Source organism: Perissodus microlepis, chromosome 22 (assembly GCF_051167445.1).
Source record: "Perissodus microlepis isolate ML-2025 ecotype Zambia chromosome 22, ASM5116744v1, whole genome shotgun sequence".
Lineage (NCBI taxonomy): Eukaryota > Metazoa > Chordata > Actinopteri > Cichliformes > Cichlidae > Perissodus > Perissodus microlepis.
Window position 1 is genome coordinate 10,505,001 of NC_140481.1, and position 20,656 is coordinate 10,525,656.

General features: G+C 44.9%; 2 protein-coding genes across 3 annotated transcripts in view; both read right to left on the minus strand.

Moving 5' to 3' along the window:
* trit1 (tRNA isopentenyltransferase 1) overlaps window positions 1-9,638 on the minus strand; it is a 45,092-nt gene extending 35,454 nt beyond the window's left edge. The window contains exon 1 of the mRNA XM_084918877.1: window positions 9,432-9,638. Coding sequence (XP_084775003.1) covers window positions 9,432-9,590 — 159 coding nt within the window. The 5' untranslated portion in view covers window positions 9,591-9,638. The remainder of the gene's footprint in view (window positions 1-9,431) is intronic.
* Window positions 9,639-11,668: 2,030 nt separating this feature from the next.
* Window positions 11,669-17,380, minus strand: myclb (MYCL proto-oncogene, bHLH transcription factor b). Of its 2 annotated transcripts, none has more exons than XM_084918879.1 (3): window positions 17,045-17,380; window positions 15,461-16,142; window positions 11,669-13,726 (listed from the first exon to the last, which is right to left on the minus strand). In XM_084918879.1, the coding sequence occupies exons 2-3, from the start codon at window positions 16,095-16,097 to the stop codon at window positions 12,948-12,950; spliced, it is 1,416 nt and encodes a 471-aa protein (XP_084775005.1). In that variant the 5' UTR covers window positions 16,098-16,142; window positions 17,045-17,380; the 3' UTR covers window positions 11,669-12,947. The 2 variants fall into 2 exon arrangements, with proteins under 2 accessions (XP_084775005.1, XP_084775004.1); XM_084918878.1 differs by having other exon boundaries at window positions 15,461-16,145.
* Window positions 17,381-20,656: the final 3,276 nt, after the last annotated feature.

Genomic DNA, 20,656 nt, shown 5'->3' on the forward strand with positions numbered 1-20,656 from the left:
AGACATACCAGAGATAACAGACCATAAAATTCAAAAGCCTGACGCAGTAGAGGGCAAAGAGCTCGTCACTCAAATCATCATCATCCCCTGTCTGGATGTGCTTTGGATTTATGGTAAATGCTGTTAATCGACAGCGCCACATGTGTGTGTCTACGCCGCAAAGCAATACAACTAAACTACCAAACTGCCTGAAAGACACCAATAATGCAATTTGTATGTTTTCATATCCAATCCTAGTTGTGAGATGACACAAGCAGTTTTTAACCATTGCACTGTTTCTGCAACAATTTGCTGTCCGGTTCCAAATTTTCTGAACTATGTTGCTACCACTGAATTCAAAGCAAGCACATATTTTTCAAACAGCAGTCAAATTTCTCAGTTTAAACTTTTAATCTGTTATTTTCATCCCGTTTTCAATTAAACAGAAGCTTTAAGTAAAGGAAGATGTATTTTATTCTGCACCTGGCTCCAAAAAAAAGTAAAGTCCAGTCAAAAAAAAAACATGTCCAAGAATGGCTGAAGGAATATGACCAACATGCCCCACCCCACAACCCACAGGGTACTACCATGAGTCCAGATCTCTTCTAGGCACATTAAGGGGACCTGCACTACTGTGCAAGGTAGGCGTGGATTTTAATGTTGTGGCTGATTGGTGTAATCTCATAATCCTTAGGCTATAATTAAAGTTCGCAAAAGTCTAAATGACATTTAAGTGATGCACGTTCATGCTCATAGTCCCAGTGAGAGGCTTATAAATGTTACATTTTACAAAAAAAGAAAATGATAACTCGTCACATCAATACCATTTGTTGCTAAAAAAAATAACTATCGGACACTGTCAGATCAACACGTTATTTAGTAACACACGAGTGTTTTTGCAAATCAAACGCAGATCTAATCTGTGTTTGTGCTGCAGTTTGTATTTCATGAGCTCCGATTTCAGCGAGCCCACGATGATGATTTAAATCACACTGCTATGCTCAAACAGCAAAGCGACAGCGTGCTAAACATTTAATACTAAAATACCGAGAGCTTTGATCAAAAACCAACAGCGTGGTCAGAGGGAAGCTGTTGATAACGGCACGGTTCAGCCTCCTCGAGGCCGCGGCACATGCTCCGGCACATAGACTGTAAGCTCTGTCTCCAGGAATCCTTTCCTCAGTTACGCTCACAAATGAATACTGCCCATTCTCTTTCTACCCCTTCTTTCCTTCCTTCCCCTCAAGGCACCATCCTTCAACAATTTATCCCTCCATCTTCCTCTCCTCTGTCTCTCTGTGGGGAATGGCCCAGTAATGCCAGACTAATAAATCATTCATGGCGTAGCCCCACCGCCCCCTCTCTTCCTCTTCCTCCTCTTCTTCCATCCTGCTATCCTCCTCTCCCATGCTGCCTGACTGTGCCTGACCGCATCACCACACCCGCAGACTGCAATTCACTTACACACACACACAGAGACACACAAAATAGGAGTTTGTCAGTTTTGTGTTGTTTTTCTAGAGCTCTGCTACACTGGCTTAGATTACTTCTAAAGGTACATAATAAACTGGATGTGGGAGGAAGCATTGCCTAAGTTCCAATGCACACCGATCTGTCAAAGCCCAGACAGGTCACAGGCTCGGCAGACACACAGAGAGAGACGCACAAAGAGAGCGAAGGAGGGGGAGGAAGGGACGACTGCTTGAGAATTAGAGGGATATAAGAGTGTAGGATGTGTCTGATGTGTAGACAAGCACCATGCCTCTGTGCGTAGCATGCATGTGTAGCGTGTGTGTGAGTGTAACAAGCTCTGGCCGGTAATAAGCGTAGCCTGTGAACGAGCAAGCCGCCTCACAGGAGTGAAATCACAGCGACACAACCATCACGTTCTAAATTTACAACTTAAAAAGGCAAATAAGCCCTTTGGTGTTTTTCACTACAAAAGACCCCCCCTCCTCCTCCACTTTCATAGGAGTATAAGAGCCACGATGACACAAGGCAGCTTTCCCGCTGCTCGGGCCCATTTTTCGCATTCGGCAGCAGATGAGTAAGCCTGACAAATCATCCACCCATTCGCCGCTCATGCAGTCCTTAAGAGAAACACAGCAGCACCTTCTTTCAGACGCGAATAAAGCGAAGGGTCACAAGATATACGGCGCGCATGTGCACGACCTGTTGTAAATCGACCCCATCCCCACTCCTGCGAGGCACGCCTTTCGCACAGTGCAGCGCTGTGCTTTTACACTGTGCCTGTGCCTGGAGATGAATATGTTGTTAGTAAATCCATTCAATAATCCATAATCTGAGCGGATGCAACCGCTGCTGACTGATCTTCATATTTACCTGTGTGCAGGGCTTGGCATTTAACTGTTGCGTCATCTGTTCCATTTTGCTAGCGTGTGACGAAGAGGCGAAAGCCTTTCAAACAGGTCGTCATTATAACTTTTGTTTCGTTTTTTTTTTTAATTGAGAGGAGTTCTTGGTCTCCTTGGCACAAAAAAGTGGGAAATAAACAAAAGCATGAGAAAATATCGCAACATGTGCACAAACTTTGAATTTGAAGTATTAACAAAACTGTATTGCTGGTTTTGCATGTTTGTACTTGGGTGGTCTTTTTCTACTACCACCAATACTTCTGTCAGCTACTCGCTTCAGGGGCTGCTACAGCAGATCGTCTGCCTCCATCACACCCTAACCCTACCATCTTCTTTTGGAACACCAACCATCCGCATGCCCTCATTCACTGCATCCATCCGGGCTTCTGCTTCCTGAGTGGACAACTCTTAATACCCAACAAAGACAGCACTTAACTACAGCTTTATGACAACAACGAGCTGCTCTACCTGCCACCAGTCTTTTGAAACTGTCTTGGCCTGTTTCCCTACTATCTGCATGTGTCAGCAAAAACAACACAACAGGCTCATACGTTTCTTAGTTTGGATCCTTGTTGGGTCTTTACAGACACGCTCATCCACAATTTTCCACTAATGTCTCAGATGTCTCTTAAAATTTCCTGATGTCCTGAAATTTTCCTGGGAAAACAAAATATTCCATGTGTTTGTTGTACAAGAAGCCCAAACTATCAGATATCACAAACCTGAATCATAACTGAAAATATGGGCAGAGGCAAATAAAGTGAGGGATCCACAGAGTACCTTTCACACAGGCAGCACAAGTTTATATTTCATATGAACCTCAGTCTGCCTCCTTGCTGTCACTAACCATATCAACAGTTTGTTATTAACAATAATGTCTTGCAAAGCACTGTCAGTAAGTAAGCGATGCCCTGACAAATCATCCTCTCTCTCGAGGTGATGCTTGATTAACAAATGTCCGTCTGTCGCAGCTCATCAAAAGCTCGTCTGAGCCAACCGAATTCTGCATCATGTCCAATCAGCGCGTCGGCAGTGCGTGAACACATCTCTCCTCTCTAGAGGGAAACTTCTGCACACTCTGCTTTTTCACAATCTCATTCATACACCGAAGACTAGAGCAACATTATTACCTAAACTCTTACTCAGAGCACGGCGCTGCCTGGATGTGTATTCGAAGGAATCGAGGGCAGTTGGCAACAATCTGCTACTCAACCATCTGTGGACGCCACTATTTACAAGGAGGCTGCTGTTAAGTTGGAACCAGTCAACCCCACAAAGGAACAAAGGCCTTCGGTTCAATCCCCTTAAACAGCTGTACACACAACATCCACAAATCACAGAACAATGAGAACACACAAAACAATGAGATTCGAAAAACCTTGACAAAACATCAAACTGCAGGGTGTCTTTTTCAACTCAAACTGATGCCAGCTGAGTCCAAAAATTCTCAATGAAATCTGAGTTCAGGACTTAAATCTGGTCAAACGTTGCTTCGGATGTATTTGGGAGTCATCCCTCCCTCTCAGAGGATCTTTGTGTGACAGTTTTCCCCCATGACCACCTTCGTTAAGTCGGATCCTTCAACAGCCTCCCAGGAATGTACAACTGATCAAAGACTTGCTGTTTGTGTCACCAGTAACAGCAGCCCGAGTGGATCTGTCACTCTGGCTGCTCATTTATGCATTTTTATTTTCCATTTTCCCCCAGTCAGAGAGAAGGACGCCATTCGTGACAAATTTACTAGTGAACAATCCGCTGTATTGAGAGTGTATCGTCTCAATGTGGGACGAGCTCCAGCTCCACTGCTTTGTACTGCAGCTACTGACGACTTCAGTTCTGGAGACTTGCTCCAACTGGAGGACATGCAAGTGGAACCAGACATAACATCAGCTGGGGAACTGGTTCATGTGTGGCTGAACAAAAGCTCACCTGGCGCTGCAGAGAAGAATAAAGACTACCAGCCAGCACTGCATCACCATTTATTTATCACACATTACCTGATAAATAAAGAATTTGCAGATAAAGGTTCTGTTATAAAGAGCATTTTTTTTTTCAAATTTAATTTAGGAAAGCATGTGTGCACACATACACATCCCCTTGCCACAGTGGATCAATGATCAAATTAAAACAGCCAAACTTAAGTCCCCCCAAAGACCTTTTTAATTGAACCTTTACTTGAATCAAAGGTCAATGAAACCTGTAAATTGGAGAGAAAAGGAAAAGGAGAAAAATGGTACAATCTAATCTCTGCAACCAGTACAAGAAAAGGAATCACAGAAAATTAAACGCAAAAGGGCATCAAGTCCAGTTAAATTTAGCTAAAGATATGCTGTAATGCAACTACTAACCCAGTTCCGGAATAATCTAATAGTGAACATGTGCACCTGAGGTTCTCTCTCTGTGCACCATCAGGAGCTTTAAATAACTGCCTATTTAACACAGCTCAGACTTGCAGACACCCGGTGCGATGACAGGAACAATGAAGGCTGTGAAACTTAAAATCAGTTGTTCCAATTCCAAATGCTCTTACTGAAGGACCTCTGCTGGTCCCTGGACCCCACTTTGGGAACCGAGGGTTTACGCTGCTCGTCAGAGCCTCATTCAGTGACAGTACAGCGAGCCGCTTGTGCGTTTGCCATGGATAGCATGTTCGTTTAATGAGTGAATAATATCCCCCTGCATGTCCAATGAACTGTGGGCTGGGGGCCGGGGCTGTGGTCGGGAGGGAAGGAGAGGGGGGGTGAAGGAAAACAATAGGAGTGTTAGGGAGTGTGGGAACCGATTCTCCACGGGACAATAGGCACTTCCCAGTGGCCACAGCGTGCCCATTCACTCTCAGCTGCCGGGCCCGGCGTAGCACGGCGCTGAATATGCACCAGCTCAGCACAATGCTGCTTTCTCCCAAACAAGCCCAGACTGTTTCCTATCCCAAAGACAACACAGGCCAGCTCTAGCCTATACACAGCCCCATTCTCACATAAGCAGCCACTTTCTCACTCGCTCCGTGTCTGCGTGTCTCTCCGGCTTTCTCTCGCTGTCACACACACTGACAGGAGGCAACAAGGCCAGATACTGTGAGGAGGCTGCGGACGGGGCTGCCGTGCTGTAACTAGGCCACAATTTCTCACCAACCAGGGCCGCTGGTTGCCGAGATATTCTGGGCTGAAATGTTATTAGTGTAACCCAGTTTGCCCAATACCAGGTGACTGCTGGAAGAGGCAACTCCCCACAGGGACAGATGCTCTCAAGGACAATGCACATCAAGAAGCAGGTAGACAGGGGTTGGGGAAGGAAGGTGATGGAAGATGTGATTAGTTACCAAATAAGAGAAAGCCCCGCAGGACACCGGCATCTGTGGATAGCTGGATTTCCCCCCCCCCCTCTGTGCATTTCTGTTCTATAACATGAACCAGACTCAAACCAGCACCCAGCTTTCTCTCTTTAAGTGAATGTGCCTTTCTGGTTGCTGTGGTAACAGAGCCTGGGAACCAAACGGCAGGGTGGGGCTGAGAGAGAGGTGAGGGGATGACACAAGTGTGAGAGATTTTAAATGTCACTGCTTTGACACAGAGACACACACACAGAGGCGTGCCTCCATCGCTGCAGAGAACATTGCACTCATTTACATTCATTTCCCTAAAACTGACACCAGCCTGTAATCGCCATAACCTCTACCTGACCCCTACCTCCACCAAACCTTTACTCGGCTTGAAGTTTAACAACTCGAGTGAACAGGTATATCTGTGTAGTATACAATGCTGTGATACTGACTGTATTAACCATGAAAGACACCAACAGAACAACAGTGTTAAAGCCACATTGGAGAAAGGCTGGCAAACTCATGAGAATCACACCAGCACTGCAACAGACTGATGACCTTTCCAGGGAGTGTCTCGCCTCTCGCCCTATGACAGCTGGGATAGGGTCCAGCCCCCTCCTTCCCTACGACCCTGATAAGCAATTAAGAAAATGGATGGATGACTAACTGAATCAGAGGTCGGCATAAAACAACTTTCTGACACGCTTCAATTTTCCTGAAAATGCAAATCCGGCTCAGTCTACTCACGTACAATGCAGTCCACATAAAGGTTAAAGCAGTAAGCAAAAACAGCTGCTTTTCCACGACGCCACCAAGTCAATAAAATGCATGCAATGCGATTACAGTTCTGCAAGTAGGCTGCCACCTGGACATATAAGCCTGAACACGACACCACTCATAGTGTGTGTGGAGCATTTCCTGATGTAAAAGCATAACAGTCACTCTTTAATTGTGTCTTTGCACTCATTTCTACAAATCTCCATTCAACCTTAAGATTAAACAAACTTCAAAATCACTAGAAAATAATAAACTTGCAATATCACCACTGTAAGATTCTGGAGAGGCATCATTTTTTTTCCTTTATTGGTGGTTATGGGTGTGTGGATGTTTTGCGATTTACTTTTTATGCAACATTTTTGTGACAGGTACAATAATTCAAATAGCAACATTTATGTTAATGTTGCACATGGTCCCTTTACAAATAAAACCAAAAATGTCTGTGGGCCCAATCATGACAAGAAGTAAAAATACCTTCTATCAGGGACTGTCCATTTACAATGCAGCCTAGCTTTATGCCATGAAATAAACTTTACAGTTTCACTCATTAGCCTTACGGCTCCACTTTAATTTGAAATATGATCTCTGGTTGCTACATGACTCTTTCCAATCCCTCAACTTTCTGAAGCATCTTTTGCTGCCTGTCCATGACTGCTTAGGGATATCACCACACCAGAGATATAGATGTCCTGGCCAATTCCAGTAGAATTAGCGTATTTTCTGCAGTATAAGGTGCACTTAAAACCCTTTAATTTTCTCAAAAATCAACAGTGCGCCTTATAATCTGGTGCACTAGATTATAAGGCAAATTCAAATTCTGGTTGTACTTACTGACCTCAAACCGATTTTATGTGGTACACGGCGCTCAAAAATCTGTCAAAAATGTTTTAGTACAACTTGGGTAAGCTAGGAAGCTGCACCGTGACGGTTCCCGAGGGTTATGGACAAATGCAATCGCATGGCAGAATGCTGTAAATGGCCCAAACTTCAGTCAGGAGAACAACTGAGATAATCCATCCACATTACAAGGTTAGTTATTAATATACTGCAACCACACGGGAATAGAGCAGCTGCGAGAGAATTCAACATTAATGAATCAATGGTACGGAAGTGCAGGAAGCAAGAAGAATGAGCTGAGTAAATTTTGACTTATCTGACTGTTATGCTTTGCTTAATGCGCCTTATAATCCGGTGCACCTTATGATCCGAAGAATACAGTACCAGATTGCTGAGACCCAATTTGATATGAAAACAAAATGAATAGTTGCCTGCTAACGTTTCTAATATGAGTTAAAATGTTTGTTACTTTACAGCTTAAGCATTTATGTAATGTTCACCACTGCAAACATTGCAGCCTACTAGCAAACCACCACACTTGCTTTGTGTTAGGGTCAATAAACTGTCAAGAAAATGATAATTGCTATTATAAATAATATTTGTTTTTACTTTTTTTAGTTATAATGATGCAACATTGATTAGTCTATATTGAGGTCACATCAGATTAAAATGAATTCAATAAATAACCAGATGATATTTAAGTGTTACCTTAACCTATCGTCTCCACTTCAAATGACACACTTTGTACAAGTTCCGCTTTAAACTCCTCACTCCTTAGCTACACCAATATGTCCTCAGTAACTATTTATGAGTGCTGGTGTGTATTCCAAATGATGAAACAAACTACTCTGTCTCCCAACTCTCTTAAGGTTGACTGCCTCCATTAGCATTTTTCATTTTTGGTGTTACCCTCTGATAGCTAGCTTGTTAGCTTGAAGGTGCAGTAAAGTTGCTGCTGCAGCAAGGAGGGACAAAACTTTCTGGTGCCTGGTCAGAAATTTGGCCAGATTTGGCTTGCAGGTGTGACTCATCTATATTCATGCTTACGCTGTGCAACACTGCACAGGTTCCAACCAAAGATATCACTCTGACAAGTCCTTCTCTACCATAGTCTTCACTGCTACACAAGTATGATTTTTATTTTTACTTATTTATTGCAAATAAATGAGTAAAAATGAACACCTCACTAAAAATTATGATAGTTGAGTGAAGTCCTGACATCTATTAAGCACTTCCTATATGTATTTTTCATGCTTGATAATACAGAGATCCATATGTATATGTATTTTATGTTACTGAATAATACCATCCAACAACCAAGAGCTAACCTCAGAAAACTACAGCTCCTCTAATGATCTAAAGTTGGCTCCAAAACCAACTCATTCTCAAATTCAGCTACAAAATTGTGACAGTGGCTATGAAGAAACTTTTGGTTTCTCTGTAGACAATCTCAACTTTCAGAGCAACTTCAGAGGAGGTATGTGAGGCAGAAAAGAACTGACAGATTTGCACCTAGCTTTGGTGAAATGCTACTACCTGCTAATAAGCTCGAATTAGCAGGTTTTTGTGTTTGCACCTGCACAGTTTATGCTAACTACGCTTGCTAGCTTTAGCTGATGACAGTGCACTTCAGCCATAGAAGAATAAATACGGTCAAGTTTGCCTCCAAAAAGGGCCAAAGTACCAACACTGATGTTTTAAAATGCAACCAGAAACCAACATCAAGGTGGTTGCGTCCATCTTTTATATACAGCCTATGGGTGCTACAAACCAAAGCTAAAGCAGATCAGACACATTTTGAAACACTCACTCCTCCGCTGCTCGAAGACCTCTAAGGTAAGCGTTACATCTGTTAAACTATGCTATAATGACCGTCTGACGAAGTTTCATATTTTACGTCTTCACGTTTTATTTTCCTATTGTCTGCAATCTGGCGCACTGGTATCTGGCCTTCTACGTCTTCTCTATTAGTCAGCACCACCTTACATGACGTGCTGCTTCTCTGAATTCGGATCTACCTTATTTATTTATTTATTTTCACGTTTTGCTCTCCCTTTCTCCAAATATTTCAACAACCGGAGGGTCATGTAAAGCATAATGGCTGCCATGTCAAGGACTCCCTGCGCATTCCCTCGTGTTCCTACCTGCATGGAGTCGGCGCTGATTATTTCCCCCTGAAGCCGTTTTCCGATCTCGATCGCTAGCTTAGACTTGCCGGTGCCGGTAGCTCCCAAAATCACCACTAAAGACGGGACCATTGCTCTCCGCAGAGCACCCTGCACGCTCAGAGTGGAAGCCGCCATGATGCTGCTTCATCGCGCCCAGCTGACGACCGCGCGCATGCGCTGTGAGCACAGGAGACAGGAGGAGGGTTCTGTTGCCGAGCAACGGGGAGCCGTTACTGCTGTAACATTATTATTATTATTATTATTACTACTATACTGGTTCAGTCTTGTCGCTGGTATAAATTAAATTGACTGGATTAAACGGTTTTACTGGCAGTAACCGGTTCCGTCCAGTTCCGAATTAACCAGCAACCAAGTTGTCATAACGGTAGATGGCTTTGATGCTGTATTTTTGCACCAATCAGATCGCTCGTTGCTACATTCAGGGTACCCGTGCGCTGCTTTTTGCAGATACGTTTAACCGCATAGTTGGCACTGTTTCTATGGAAACTGCCAGAGCTCTGCAGTAGTGAGCAAAGATGCTTATTGCCATGGTGAAGATGCTACCAAGCGTTACCCTGGAGACCGCATAGAACAAACACTGGATGAGGAGTGGGGGGATTGTGTTCACTCATACAGGTGGTTTGATGGAAAACAGTGTGTGTGTAATAGAATTGGATGCTGCACATGTCGAGCTCATATTGTGGGATCACAAATTACCCCAGGATCTTTTATCTCTGCTTAAGTGCAAATCTGCACTTTGATTGAATCGTTGTTTAATTTTAAGTCTGTTGTGGTGGTGTAGAAGTCCAAAATTATGAAAACTGCAATGCTGTTTGTACCTCACAAAAGGAAAAGCTTTTCAAAAGTTTTACAGCTTTACCCCCAGAATAAAACTTTAAAGAAAGGGTGTCAAATACAAGGCCTGAGGGCCAGAATTGGCCCACTAGACAGCTTTGGAAAATGTGAAGGATGTCATAAATTTTGGACTTTTAATTCTATTTTTCTCAAATTTTGCAGCTTTTCCTGCTGATAAGACCTCCCCATGGCCATTCAGGTTTTTTTTTTTTGTTTTCCCCAGCTGACTATGTTGTGAAACGCTACTGCGTGCGCATACGTCAGTGCAACAACACTGACTGGCGAATAGGTTTCCCGTTTCTGCTGTTGATTGTCTGAATTCTGTACTATTCTCAAGAAAGAGACAAATGATTGATTTATGAAGTCAAACCATGGAATTTATTTACTTTTCTGACTTACTCTTCATACACTGAGGCTTATGAGGTACAGGAAAAAGAAAAGTGCTGAGACAAGGTTCAAAAAAAGAAAAAAAAAAAAGAAAAAAAAGAATTCACTGCTACTATGACTGTGCTACAGCAGAAACCAGTGACCATCACACATGGGGGGGAACAAACAAAAAAAAACAAAACAACTATGTAAACTACTGTCATGGGTGTACCCTGCTGGGGGAAAAACCTGACTGGGTTTACTGGTGGTTTGTGCTGAATTAATGAGCATTAAGGAGGAAGCGGGGGGAAAGCACACAATTCTTCAACCAAATCCATTCATCTCCTGCTCTTAAAGCTCACTTTCTCCCATCTGTGGTGGCTCCTGAGGTTGTTACAAACAGCATAATAACAGGTTACCCCCCCCCTTCCAAAAGCATAGTCTACAGCCATGATATGAAAGCTGCAGTCTACATGGATTTTCCTGAGAGCGAGCGAGCGAAGCTGGAAATGCAACTCATCGTTTACAGTACTCGATCTGGGGCTACAGTGTCGTATTGCATGGCTTACAGGACAACAGGCAGCACAAAAAAGAAAAAGCAGAAAGCATCGACATCAAGGCTACACACAGCCGAAAGTTTCATCAGTAGATCCTCTAAAGTCCACACACACCATCCATAACACCTGCACTAGATCTAAGAGCGTTACAGCTATAGTGATTGAATTGTTTGTGGTGGGGTATCCAATCAAGATACACAACTTTCAGCACATAAACCACCAATAAAGCCCAGTCCACTGCGATTAACCAAAAAACAGTCATTAGCTCACACTGAAACACAACTTGGTAGGAAAATATAGTATAAAAACGTCTGACTGGTCTGATTTATTATTTAAACAAATGAAGAAACCCCAGAAACACACAAGTATGAAAACAAGGAGGCTCTGAAAACAGTAACAAATGAAAAACATTGTGACAAAGTGACTAGTGTGATCAACGTTCAAAGTGTTTTATTTTTACTTTTTTTTCCTTTTAATAATCATTTTATTAACAAAAATAGAAGCTTTGAGTTGTCTCTGAAAAGCCAGCAAGCTTGAGCCAAAAAACAAAAAACCAACTAGGGCGAGTATAGTAGACAGCTCTGGTTTTGGTTTGGAAGGGACTGTACAGGAAGTGTACTATATACATAACATCCAATTGGACAGTCTACATACACTGAAAGGCTTCTAAAGGCATTACATCAATGCAAAAAACAGGAAAAAAAAAAAAAAAAGACTTCATGAGACAGCAAGATGAAAAAACATACAGCTGAACCTCAGTGGGCTTCATCTACAGGCATTTTTTTGAGGGGGGGGGGGGACAAAGATTTCAAATCAGGTCCTAAAAGATTCTCTTAGTTAACTAAGGGATGCTGACATTCATCTTCTGGCTGGTCTCCATGGCACAATACGAAAAGACAGGCGGGAACATTCTTGGGATTTTTGCTAAATTTTTATCTTCTCCAAATAACGCTACGAAACAGAAGGGCAAAGCCGATGCTTTTGAAACGTCTGACGATTGAGGGGGTAAGATACCGAAAGCTGCAATCTGGAACCTGGAGGCAGAGGAGTCGGGACTTCATCTGCTCGAGACGGGCATGATAACACTGCATCATTAACTGCTCCGCGTCTCTGGCTGGCCAGAGGTTAGAAAGGGGGTAGGGGGTGGAAGTAGTGTGAAGAAAACAAGAAAGGGAAAGAGATTTGAGGACAATGACAGATAAAAAGAAAAACAAAGGGTCAACATGTTGGATATCAAGAACTTGGAGGCCATGTGATGGAAAGTACACAAAGACATTTCAGGGGGGGATGTCGCAGCTGTGCAAGCGCAACAAGAGTCTGTCATAATCGAGGAGGCGGTGCAGCAGTTAACGACACAGTCGCGGCAGTTTCGTCAAACAAACGCGGCAGGTCATAACGAGCGACAGTGTGGACAATATTTCATGATTTGGGGGAGCTGGGGGGGGGCTGGACAAACCTAAAACTGAAAGCCCACGCATACACCGATCCACGGATACCCCCGTGTGATCATCAGTCCCTAAGCTTGCTGTCATGACGGCTTGTGGCCTTGTCAGTCACTCAGAAGCTAATGTGCAAACCACAAAACAAACAAAAACAAAAGAAAAGGAAAAAAATGAAATCCACCCGCACTATTCCAAGTGAACATTAGTGTTTTTTCATCCTCACAGAGTTCCGTTCAGTCCTGTGAGTGTACGTGTGAGGTGCCGGGTCAGATTCAGGAGCGCTTAAGCTGCGCCAGCCTCTGCAGCAGCTGCAGCTGCCGGGCTTTCAGCTGCTTCCTCTCCTGAGCCTTCTGCCGGTCGCTGGCGTGCAGCTGCTGCAGGTACTCAGTGGCTCGGGTCAGGATGGCCACCTTGGGAGTCTTGGGGCAGTCCGCCAAGCCCGGGATCTCGTCCCGCAACGACAGGAAACGTGAGCGCAGGTCGTTTCGCCGCTTGCGCTCGAGAAAGTTGTGCGCCTTGCGCTTGTCGGTGTCCTCGCAGTCGGACGACTGCGGGCTGGAGAGGTGCAAGAAGGAGGGGGGCTTTGAAGGGGATCTCTGGGGGTGAGATGAGGAGGATGAAGGAGATGACGGCGAGGCGGAGGAGGTAGGAGAGGAGGCGCTGAGGTTAGGTGACTCCGACCTGGCCACGGTCACGTGAGGGTTTCTGCTGTCCAAATTCAGTGGGGCGTGGCCGGGCCGGGGCTGGTGGGAACTAGAGTTCTGGGGAGGCGGCGGCGTCGCCTGAGCCGATGCGTTCTCCTGCCGAACCCTCTTCCGCGGCGGCTCGGGCGCTGTCGGCAGAGTGTCCGGGGAGGGAGCGGCGTAGTTGTGCTGCTGTTGGTGGATTGAGATGTGGAAACGCTTCATGCCGGGGTCGAAGGGGTCAGCTCGCACTGTGATGGTCACCGGCTTGCGGGTGTTGACCAGTCGGCGAGGTTTACGCTGCTGCTTGTGCTCCACCGTGACCACATCAATCTCCTCTTCATCCTCATCTTTGTCATCATCATCATCTGAAGGGGAAAATAAAAAGGTAAGAAACTGGATAAATGTGTGTCCAAAGAGAAGAAAGACACAGAGTGAAGCGTTTAAGACTTAAAATGCCAGCTGAGGTGAGCAGCCTGACTGACACGCTCGCTCTAGCCTCCCGCCTCCTCAGGCCAATTAAATGCTTCTGCGAAAAAGATATTCACAGAGCCTCGCGAAACCTGCATGATCTCCCTCACTCACACACTCTCACCAAGGCTCTGAATCATCACTGCATTAGTTCAACTCCCTGAGTGGAAATTCCCCCTCTTCATTCATGTGCACAGAGTGAGCATGAGAGGGAGAGACAGGTTAGGCTGTGAAGCACTCAGGTGCTTCTTCAACTTGTTAAAATGAGCCGACTAATATCCAGCGCTGCGAAACCCATTTGTTCCTCTATTTACTAGAGTGGAAACAGGGTTCAAAATAAATAAATAAATAAATAAAATAAATCTTTTTGACTCCATTCCCACAAATCGAGTATACTCCCAGGAGACTTTCAGCACTCTTATAGATTAAAACACACTCTTAAGTAACTAACATCACAGCAAGAAGAGGGGACAGACAAAGCTGGGAGTAAGGCGACCCCAGCTATTATCCTCAGCAGCACTCATGTGAAAAGCAAGTCTCATATTACAAAAGCATACAGGACGGACTCTCCAGAGTAACCCTATAATAGCTCTTTACTGAAGCTTAAACACACATCTGTTTCCCGGGCTGGCTCATTCTCTTCCTCTCAGAGCTCCCGTCTCTCCATGAAATGCTCAACGCTGTCAAAAAAGAAAAAAAAAAAAAAAAAAAAAAAAAGGACTGTGCAGGCTCAGCCTGAACCCTCCTGAACGGGCTAATCCCCCACTGCTCCTATTCACAGCCCGGGCTGGCTCGGCCCAAATACACCCCCAACACAATTGGCGCCGGAGCCTGTTGAGCGGAGGAATGCAGCAACAAGTTCCCTTTGTGGCATTCCACACACCATTATGCATGCTCTGAGCTCAACATCACATGGCAGCCTACATACCAGACTCGATCATATGGGTTCGGGGGAGTGGGAAAAAAAAAAAAAATAATACAAAATTGGGAAAAAGTAGGTCTTGTCTCAGGGAAAATTTAGGCGAGACAGAATAACTAAGAGGGGGGGGGGGCTTCTCAATCCCTCCCAGTTACATAAAGTTCCAATAATAAGTGTTCTTTATTGAATTCATGTCAAATTTGAGGTCAGGGAGAGCCGGCAGAGAGGATATTGTTATCATAAGTCAGACTGGAGGAGAGGAGCAGGGAGAGGTAGCAGCTGGTCTGCTGGAGCCCTGCCAAGCAGCAGATGTTTGGATGGGTGTGTCGCTCTCTGGGCTTCAAGCATGTGTTGCATGCACCAAAGGTAACGCAATGCAGTCATGTGCCATGCCAGCCATTACTGCCAAGATGGCTGACCAAAGCAATAAAAATGTAATAAAAATGACTAAGTTCAAAAACAAAATACCTAAAAGTCACTGATCTAAGCAAACAAATAAAGGAGACTTAAATAAAACATGACTGGGCGGGTCTGGAAGTTCCAGTGTGTTAAGTACTGTGTGTGTGTGTGTGTGTATGACAGGGATGTGGTGGAAAGAGAACAAGTAACTATGGCCACTGAACTACCTGTTCAACGTCACTGTGACACACAACTGCACAGAGAAAGAGCTACCATTCACGCTGTACATCAGTGCGCTTCACCTGTTACTGACCTGAAGAGTCGCTCTGTGACTCGGAACCAGAAGACACTTGTTTCTTGCATCCGCCTGTTATCGGGAACGTGAGAACCGCGGCGGGGTCCACGCAGTCCGCAGCCAAGCCGCCGAGGGCAACAGTGTCACCGGGGCCACTCTGCACCCTCCCGGGGGAGGTGACTGCGGACCCGGCTGCGACTTTAGCGGCCACTCCGGTCCCGGGACAGGCAGAGTACCGCTCCCCTACAACTCTCTCCAGCTGCTGTCCGGCCGAGAAGCCGCTCCACATGCAGTCCTGGATGATGATAGAGCTTAGGTTCCCGAACGAGTCGCCGGTCGTAGCCAGCTTGCACGGCACATCCTGCTGATGCTGCTGCTCATCCTCCTGCCCCAAGAACTGGGACACCCACTCCAGCTTGTCTCCGAGAGACGGGTAGAGCAGTCCGACCCTGCCCGACCCTTCCACCGCCCGGATAGGGGACATGGGCGGGGTCGGCACAAGCTCGAATTTCTTCCATATGTCCTCGCTGGGCGCAGTGGACTTGAAGAAATCCTCGTCCGGGTCGTGGTCGTCGTAGAAATAATGTTGGTAGTGGTCGAGGTGGTCCATGTCCCAGTTTTCATAACGAGGCGCGGTGGAGCTAATGCCCGGCATGGGTGGCTGGAGGCAGCGGGGTGAATCACTCCCTGTTCCCGCTGTCTGCTGAGACACACACACAGAGCCGACAGCTGGATCAGAACTGAGCCTCATTCTCATCAGAAATAATAACACCGCTGTGCGTATTTTGTTTTTAATCATTTATTTATTTATTGGGGGGGCGGGGGGTCCGACCCTGTGGTAAATGCATAATGCATCTATTTTCATGCATCGCTGCCTATTAGATAATGATGCAGTTTATCCTCGTAAACAGCGACCTGCCTTTGAGGAAATAAACCTCCACCTTAAAAAAAGGTGTAACAGATGACTTAAATCACTAGAACCTTGTTTGCAAATCGGTAAAGACTTCATAAGACAGTATTTGGAGAGAGTGGTAGTGGAGGTGAAGACACTGACTTTCAGGCATAAAGATTCTCCGCTCACACGCCGCAAGGTTTAAACAACAAAAACAAACCAAAACCAGAACACCAGTCTTGCTGCAGCTGTTGAGAAGTTCAAAGTTTCGCAACTGTCTCATTACATAACACTGTTTTAGTAGTAGGATACTGAAGGGAGGGGGCGGGGGTGTCCCGCTGACTGCTCAGCAGAAAACAAGGCGATTAAAATGGGACTGAAAATAGATTAATTGGACAGACAGGCAGCAGGTAGCAGCCCCGGTACTCCCGGTGAGGCTGCTCAGACCGGAGAGCCGCGCGTAAAGCACTTTATTTGGCTCCTCCTCGGCTCGACTCCTTATCAAGCTCAAGGAATTCAGCTGCGTCTAAAAAGCCGATCAGTTAATTAAGCAGCGGGCGCGCTGGAGATGCGGCTTTTCCATTCGTCAAACCCCCAGTACACACCCCTCTCCGAATAAAATTAAAATAAAAACTTTAAGCGGTTCACTTATTATCTAAACCATCCACGTGTGCGTTTGGGTGTCAGCTGTGAGGAGTTTTTTTTTTTACCTGGTGCCCAAAGTGAAAAACCTGTCTGCGTCTTCATGGATCCGCTGTGCGCAATTACCCCACTAAGAAAAAAAAACACAGAAAAAGCAGCCACAGTGATTCCTTTACAAGCAATCTGCTCCCAAATTGAGCGTCCCTCCCTCCCTCCGCTGCTGCGCTCGGTGTCTCTCTCAGGTGGTAAACAGTCACCGGGGGTGAACGAGTCCGTTTGGTCGCGGTCCCACCGCTCAGAGGGCTGGATAGGCTTCGGCTGTGGTCACTTTCTTTGCAGACTGCTGCACTATATGATCCGGGGGAAGGACTCTTGGCTATTCTGCATAAGAGGCGGGTCGTAGTAGGAGAGCCACGCCCGCCGTTTAAAGGTGCAGCACACTGAAAAATAACAGCCCGGAGCGCAAAAGCGAGAGTGCGAGCTGAGTGTTATGACACAGATTTCGTAAGGTGACAGCGCGCTGCTTTTGCAATAATTACGCACACGTAATAAGAGCGTGTTTGTTTGTGTCCGTGCACATGCACAAGCATTTGGATGTGCGTGGGAAGGAGAGCTTTAAGGGTTGATTTTCTGCATCATGTGTAAAAGAAAACATAAAAAATCCCATATGCTGGAGTGTAGTGCAGTGAGGCTCTCAGGCATTTTGCATAGCTTTAGAATTTTTAAATGCTATTGCCTGCTGAGTGAACACACACACGTAAACACACACAAGCACGATTTAGGCTGCTGTTTCCTCCTCTTTTGTTTGTTTGCTTGGCTCATACATGGAAGTTGGAGTCGAACAGGCTGACGGTCCTTTGCTAAGGTGTCTGTTTCTCTTTGGAAGTAACAGGTGGCAGCTGATCATGTGGTTTATTGCAGTTAATAAACAGCTGTGTAATTGTTTGTTTGGCCAGGGTGTTCCCCACCTTTTGCCCTATATGGCAGCTGGGATAGGCTCCAGCTGTTGGATGGGGGGTGGATTTGTAACCCCCCCAGCTCTTAGTGTTTCACTGAGCTTATGTTCAAAGCTTTCTGCACGTTGAAATCTGTGATGATTTCAAGGACTCATGTATATTTCAGTGTTCTTTTTATGGCTGACTGAAAACCTGACGGTCAGTAACACTTCCTATGACTGACAATCAAATTAGCAACAACACTGCTTGAAAGATTTGGCTCACAAGGCACTTTGTGTTAACCCTTTTCCTCATTCTTCTCCATGGTTATAGAACTGAGGGGTGAAGGAGATACTGTGCGTGTTTACTTTCGTGAACCACAAATCATTCAGTGGTGTATCAACTCATAATTCATCATCATATTTTGGGAGTCACTGTCGGTGGTTTTGTTGCCTCACTGAATAATGTCACAGCAGCTTTGGGTTGTTTTTTTTAACCCCCCTAACTAATACCTCTGGTTCTAAATGTTTTTTGTTGTTGTGCATTTATGTATTTGTTCTAAATTCTGGGGGTCAGATTTAAACCAAGTAAACTCATCCATCCATCCATCCGTCCGTCCATCCATCCATCCATCCATCCAATTCAGTCTTGCTAATAAATGAAAATGTAAATAGTACAGAAGAGAGAAAGGAAACACCCTTCAGTGTTATGAGTGTTGAAGCTGCATAGTTTGTCCACCAGAGGGCACTTTGCAACTTCCTGTTGGTCGCACAACCAGCTGCTCTGAATTTAATTTTAAATTAAGTATTTTCATTACTTTGGTACTGTGGAAAAACAAAAAAGCTAGCATAATTTTGCTCTCCGATTTTGATGTTACTGTTTTCGAGGCAAAAGCAGTTTGTCCAATTTTACAGTATGGTTAAAGTAACAGAACACTTTTAAAGTCACAGCTTCCTTGGCTTTCAGATTTTTTGAGAAAAACTCTCCTTCTCCTTTTTTACTTCTGGCTTTGACTTGGTTACCAACCGGCCTGTCAGCGCACTGTGCCAGTGCAGATGCTGTACAGCTGCTATGTGAGATCACGACACCGTGTGAATCACAACGTAAGATTGTATGGCTGTATGAACTCTTGATTCATGTGTTGGGATGTAAAAAAGACCCACTGGTTAAAAAAATAAAGGGCTATAATATGGATGGGCAAGTTCAGCAACAGTGAAGGACAAGCAGTTATTGATGTGTGTGTGTGTGCGTCTGAGTGTGCACTTCCTTCATGTGGACATATGGCTGCAGTATCTGGTGTCGACCGTGCATCTGACAGTCTGTGTAATCAATATCAAGCTTATGATGTAAAGCCCCCCCTCTGAGAGCGTCTCACACACGCACGCACACACACACACACACACACACACACACACACACACACACACACACACACACACACACACTCACGCACACACACACACGGACAACTGCTGACACTTGTTTTTCTTGCCATATGAAACCAACTTGCTAGTGCCATTTTGGAGTAAACCATCCCGCACACTCTCTCTTGAGCACGATGACTGAAGAACATCCTTCCCATAACTGCCCTTCTTCAGCTGCCCCTCCAGCTTGAAGCAGACAGCGTGAAATCCAAGTCTGTCCACCTCATCATCCCATCAAACACAGCAGACACCACCATCCTCTTTTTTCTTTTTCTTTTTTCTATCTCAAACCCCATCTTCTGTCACTCATCCTCTGTTCATCTGTCTTCAGTTCTTCCTGCCTACTTTTCACTATGACCTCCTTCATCCTTTTATTCCCAGTCACCTCTGATCAAAAGATTTTGACCCTACATGAAGCCGGGAGACTTTAGGGGGTTATATCTCCGTTTTCCCAGAAGATTCCCTACAAAGACGCAGTACTAACAGACTGGAGAAACAGAAGCCGCAATCTCTCAGTTTTCCCCATCTGCATCGCTTTCTCTCTCTCTCTTAGCCCTGATATCTCCTTCTCTTGCCGCTTTCATCTCATTCCTCTCTGCCCTCTGCCTTGTTTCCTACTTTGAAATGTTTAATCTGCCTCCCCTCTTTGAATTAATCATCAAACGTGAATAAGAGCAAGAACCCGCTCCTTAAAGTGTACAAAGAAATGTCTTTTTAGATAAAATAAGTAAGTGAGTTTAAGGAGTCCCTGTGGTTCTCATCATTTACATGTACAAGAAATTGTCTTATTCAAAGACAACATTTAATTGCAGTATGTAAATTTGATTTGGGGAAAAGGCAGATCCCTACATGGATGTGTTGTGGTGAGGCTCAGTGGGAAAACACTCATTTGCACCAGTTCCCCTATGGATCTGTGAAGCTTTTTGCATGAAAATAGGAGGGGTAGCTTGTGATGCGCACTGATCTTACTGATACATATAGACAGTCTCATAGGATTACTGAAATGTTATTACTCACGAGGTCCCAATTAAGTGCTATCTTCTCCCAGAATAGGGACACTCATAGTGTTGCGATGCACTTTACATATTAATATAAAACAGCATGTTTTCTTGTGCATAACCAAGCTGTTTTTGAGCCCAAAGCTATCTAAAGCCTGCACAGCCACTGATTCAGGATCAGTGCCTATGGCTTGCGTCAGCAGGAAAGAGACAAATCTACACTTTGGAGTCATTTGTGTTGGAGAATTATTGTATTAACAGCTTTGGAAAGTGCTCAAAAACAGTGTTTTTTTTTTTTAAGACAGTTCCTGAAGAAAATAAAA